The sequence below is a fragment of the Crinia signifera genome, chromosome 3 (assembly GCF_055691185.1).
Source record: "Crinia signifera chromosome 3, ASM5569118v1, whole genome shotgun sequence".
Classification (NCBI taxonomy): Eukaryota; Metazoa; Chordata; class Amphibia; order Anura; family Myobatrachidae; genus Crinia; species Crinia signifera.
Genome location: NC_139219.1, coordinates 185,940,056 through 185,945,387, shown reverse-complemented (window position 1 = coordinate 185,945,387; position 5,332 = coordinate 185,940,056). Strand labels below are relative to the sequence as shown.

Here is a 5,332-nt window from a genome sequence, read left to right as displayed (position 1 = left end):
TGACGCGTCTATGGACTGATTTTATGTAAATACAGCAGAATTGTACATGTTTTTGATGCGCTTCCGATGCGCATCCATCCCTTTTGGAGTTTTTACTTGCTGCGCTAAAGATTCGTCATTTACATTGGATTGGGTACCGATCGTGTGCAACCATCGTACAATTTCATGAAATCGTTCTGGTGTGTACCCTACATAACCATTTGAGTGCCAACGCTGCTGTGAGAGATGTACAAACTATTCGCTGTGAGCACTGCTGCCATTTTTAGCAGATACTTTACACCTCTCTCACACTATCTTTGGCGCTCACAGGGATAAAAATCAACTTATAATGCTTTTGGTGCTTCCAGATTTTTTTAATTTAGTTTAAATGGAGAATATCAGACTAAATAGAATACTTAAATGTAGAGCACTTCTTTTATAAAAAAACAAAAAAACAAAAACAGATGTGATCAAGTATAGATCACGTGCTAATTGTACTAAAGCTAGGCAATTCAAACACATGTACATGTGACCGTTCTCATGTGAATATAGGGACATCCTCCTTTCAGGGGTATGCAGAAATCCAGTAATTTAGTGTGAATAAAAATATTCGAAGCCCTACTTGTTTGGAAAGTAGGCATATGTAAAAGAGTACCATACTACACATTTATACAGTAGCATGTTGAGCACTTTCTCAAATGATGCTATTTAAATGTTTTAATTTAAAATACATGGCACTAGTTTAAACATGCAGTGGATGTACTTAGTTTTGTAGTCTGTGTTTTGTAGTTTTTAGTTTACTTTTGTACTTTAAAAATAAAATAAAATCAGTTTGTGAACTAAAATTTTAATTGTAAAACCAAAAAAAAATAGACCAAAGCAAAAAAAATCCAAATTGAAAAAGTTAGTGGCAATCCATATTTTAAATGCATGCTTTATTTTTAATATTGTGTTATTCCATGCATGGTTGTTCTTTTTGTATGTTGATATTGAAATTTTGGTTTGTTTTATTTTTGTTTGTTTTTTTTCTATCAAAATATTCTATGTCTAATTGGTGCCTTTTGTTACCTGGCTAGCAGGGAAAAGGGGTCGAGGCCGGTCCTGACCTGTTACAATGAAGACTGACTTGCTATGTGGGATTACACCAGAAGCTTGCAGTGGAGTAATGGTAAGAAAATCAAGAAACCTTTAAAATATATCTGAGATGTATAGGAGCATTTCTATCGCAGAAGGCCTTCAAGCAAAGATCATGGATTCTAATATTGGACTTTTGAACTAATATGTGGACTTTGATATGAATTCCTTTAACATTTTTTTGCAGTGCAAGTTATTAAATTTAAGTTACCCTAAATCTCCATGTGTTCTACAGCGTTAAGTTCATGACTAGCATGGTATCTTGGTAAAAAAAATTATTCTATAGACAAAAATCTGCATATAGTAGATTTTCCATTTTCTTAATGTTGGGTTCCAATGGTGCTTACTCTGCCATTTCCTTAGTCTGTTGTTCATCATGCCTACTTCAGCCATTTAAACCTGAGCATCTTAATCAACATTTGATTGCAGTTCTAAGCCTGCAGGAATCCTGCCTCCTTAAGCCTGACTGGTTAGCTGTAGTATTCCCTTATGTTAAATATATTAATAAAAAAGGGTTTACATTGAGCCCCAGAACCTGCAGTTTTGGGGCTGATAAACTGTTTGTATAGAGCTTAATGCTGACATTTAAGTGGTTTAAGCAGCTGTCATATGGAACCTCTGACTAGAAATGGCTTAGTAATGTATTTTTGACTTTTTTGAGGGAATATGATGCTTCTTTAAAATATGCTTGTTTAAAAAAAAAAAAGTATGGGACAGCGTGGGTTATTGTAAATGTATTTTTATCACCATTGGTACCCATTTTCATTTTGTTTTTCAATACATAAATATATATATATTTTATTTTTGCTCCCAAAGGTTATTAATGAATGTCTCACATGAATTGTGTTTAAATTGAAGTACAGAAGTTTCGGGTGTAATCATCAGAGCCGGTTAGTCAGGCATTCCAGATAGTGGTTCTTTTCAGAACCTTTTTTTAAAGGGTTGGTTAACTACCTCAGTAGCAGAGGATTGAACTATACCCTGTGTGTACTGTATATAGAAAATCTTTGTTGATGAAAGCCAGACTTGTGTAATGTGCCATGAGGAATTTGAAATGTACCAAATGTAACATTCTTTTACAGCCTTTTTCATGTTAAAAGGTTTGTGAGACTTCCTCATGGGCCCAACAACAAGCCTAGCTTTTGTCGTATTTTGTGGCTGAAAAAGCAGCCTTTGCTCTTTCAGATATATTGTAGTTATTTGGATGTAAAATAGTTTAGCGAGATGTTACTTTTTACTAAGACATCAAATGTTCCAAAAAGTACATCGGCAACTTGTACTAAATACTGCAGTGTCCCTTTTTGTTTAGTCAAGCTTAACGCACCTTTTACAGTTAAGCCTGACTTCTTCTTTATAGTGATGAGAATCCGAATACAAAGCTCATCGGCTATTGTATTCCATCATTAGAAAACAAATTGTATGCTTATGGTTGTTTTTTCTTTGGTTACTTTTGAACCATGAATCTATTCTTCCTAAAACATACTATATAATTACTGTGCAGTACAAATATGATAGTTGTCCTCCCCATTTTTTTTTTTACATTTTCCTTATGATTATTATTTTTTTTTTTTTCCTTCTCTAAAGCACCTTGATAAGTGTTAGATTCCTTTTAATGGAGTCTAATTTGAAAAAACAAACACACCTTATCCTTAAAGGGATACTGCAGTTGAACTACATATTCAATTAGCCACCACAATAGTTGATCAATCCTGTTACCCAGTGGTAGTTTCATACACTTATTTTCCCCAGTAATGCTAATTTTAAGCAGAATCAATAGACCTGTCATCTGTTCAAAATGCTCATGACAAACAATCATTTTTGCATTCCTGCAAATAAAATTGTTTTATACTGTAAGCTGGAGGCGAGTGTAACTTATTTTTGTAATAAAAGTTTTTTATTTTTTTTTTAAGTGTCATTAATATAACTGTGTGTTAGTCCGGAGGATGTTTTAAGTTCTAGTCACTGCAGTATGTTTACTTATACTGTACATTACATAGCATAGTGGTTGCCAATATCTGTATGCTTCATTTCTAATTAAAACGCTATCTGTCCCTAAGACCAATTTCCGATTACCATGGCTAATGAGCACCCACAAGGTCCACCATAGTATCTGTTTGCAGGACCCTCTAAATTTATAGAATAACTTTGATGCTAGAATGTCCCCTTTCTATCCATTTTTTTTTTTTTTTTGTCTTTGCAAACTCATTACTATGTAGCGCATTAATATTACTATTATATAGTATTACAATTGGAAGTTCTTAATAACTGAACACGAGCATTTGTAATATTCTCCCCGAAATTATATATTCTAGTTGTGATGTACACTTTGTCAAAGCATGTGTTTGTGATGACTGTCTTAATACTGCCACAGTTCTTTCAATGCTGGGTCATCTTTCTATAGTGTTTCAGTATTTAAAGGATAACCCTCATGCACAGAATTCAAAACCTAGCGAGAGTACACAGCATCGTGGAAAAAACACTACAGAAAGCTACTTATTTTTCAAATACCCATAGTATTACTTTGAAAGCATTAAAGCAATTATCAGCAAGTCTGTGCCACAAACTACCATGTCACAACAAGCAGAGAGTGTTCATTTACTTTGTTTTGTATTGTACGCAACCTAAATAAGTAAATTGTAACTGTCCCTTTGGAAAAAGGGAAACATATACATTAGCAGGGTACAGTAGCCTGAAGCTATTCCAAAGCCTGCTGAAACATTTGAAAACCTATATTCCCATGTATAACCAACCATAATGTGCTACACCGTTTTCTTTTTTTCTTTTTCTTTTTTTTTTGCATACATTTTCTTTTTAATATGGATTCAAATGTAAATGGCTGTCTATTTGTTTGTGCTTGCCAGCTTATTCACTATTGTGCATTATACCACACCACTCATATTACAGTTGGGAAGAATCTAAACTTTCGACTAAGCTCTGTTTTGTAGTATTTCATCATATTTTCCACCACTAAATACTTATGAAATGTCTGGATCTTGTGGTTAACTAATTTGCCACTAGATATACATACGAGTACCAATCAGTGATGGGCATCATTCTTTGTCACCCTAGGAAAATGTGTGCACTTCTGCCAGCAAAATGTCCCTGGCTAAACCTCTATTTCATTGATGCAACTTTTTAACTTTTTCTCATATCTCTACATATATAAATATATACATACAGTGGTTTGGCAGAACTTGGATGATAAATATCTGTCTTCAAAAAGATTTTATTAGCTGCCTTTTGCCAGTGGGGTTGTAAAAGTTTATAACATTCATTTGGTTTTGGGATTTCACCAGTGATTTGCATTTTACTGGCTTTGGATTTTCCAGACATATTTTTAAATGTATATAAATAAAGTGATTTACAAAAACATATTCTGTGTTCTGTAATTTTGTTTTCCATAGTAGAGTTATTGTATTATTATTAATTTTTTTAATTCAATGTCATTTTATAAAAAATAACACAACACACATTGCTTGCCTTTGTGTTTTTACAACCTTGTTGCACAAATAGCAGCAATTCTGGTAGCCCATCCTTGCACGCTATTCCATAGGGAACCTGCCAAAAAGTAGCAAAATATGTACATAATTGAAACTGCCCTTAATTGTCTTTCTTCTACAGCAGTGGTTTCCAAACTTTTTTGAATCACGCTGCCCTGGGGTATCAGGATTTTTTTCATGGTGCCCCATGGTCAAGCGTTTTATTTAAAATGTAATTATAAACTCAATTTACTTAAATATTATTTTATTTCACCATTAGGTTCTGTTATGTGGTGATGTACAGATGTAGTAGTACTCCTCTTCCTTGCAGGGGCTGGTGATTCTATCGCCGGCTCCTGCCAGGGGCACGCACAAGATGCTCGCGCGCCCCATGGCAATGGAGCTTGACCCGGGTCCCCCTCGCCTCCCTGAAACTGAGACGGGTAGACGTTGCCCAGCCGCCGTGATACTGGGACGCGCGTGCTAGTCCCTATCGCCGGCGCTCGCCAGAGGAGAGGATCTGGCGGGCGCCGTCAATGAATAAGGCCGGCTCCATCTGTACAGGATTCACTTCTGTTTGTCCACATATTTTATGATTGACAGCATCAATTACTGGTCTATTAAAATTTCCATAATTAATTTTCTATATAAAAACTATATGGAACCAATGACCTCCATGGAGTACTTTTTTTTTTTTTTTTTTTTTTTTTTTCAGTGAATTAATGAACTACTTTTTCATG

At 34.7% G+C, this 5,332-nt stretch overlaps 1 protein-coding gene across 6 annotated transcripts in view; it reads left to right on the top strand.

The window, feature by feature from the left end:
• The window catches only part of SYNCRIP (synaptotagmin binding cytoplasmic RNA interacting protein), a 31,253-nt gene extending 26,768 nt beyond the window's left edge, over window positions 1–4,485 (top strand). For 3 of the 6 annotated variants that reach the window (XM_083177088.1, XM_083177086.1, XM_083177083.1), the window contains exon 12: window positions 1,059–4,485. In XM_083177088.1, the coding sequence (XP_083033214.1) occupies window positions 1,059–1,097 (39 nt within the window). In that variant the 3' untranslated portion in view covers window positions 1,098–4,485. Of the gene's footprint in view, window positions 1–1,055 lie in introns of all 6 variants that reach the window. The other 3 variants (XM_083177087.1, XM_083177085.1, XM_083177082.1) reach the window with 1 other exon arrangement.
• The last annotated feature ends 847 nt before the right edge of the window (window positions 4,486–5,332 follow it).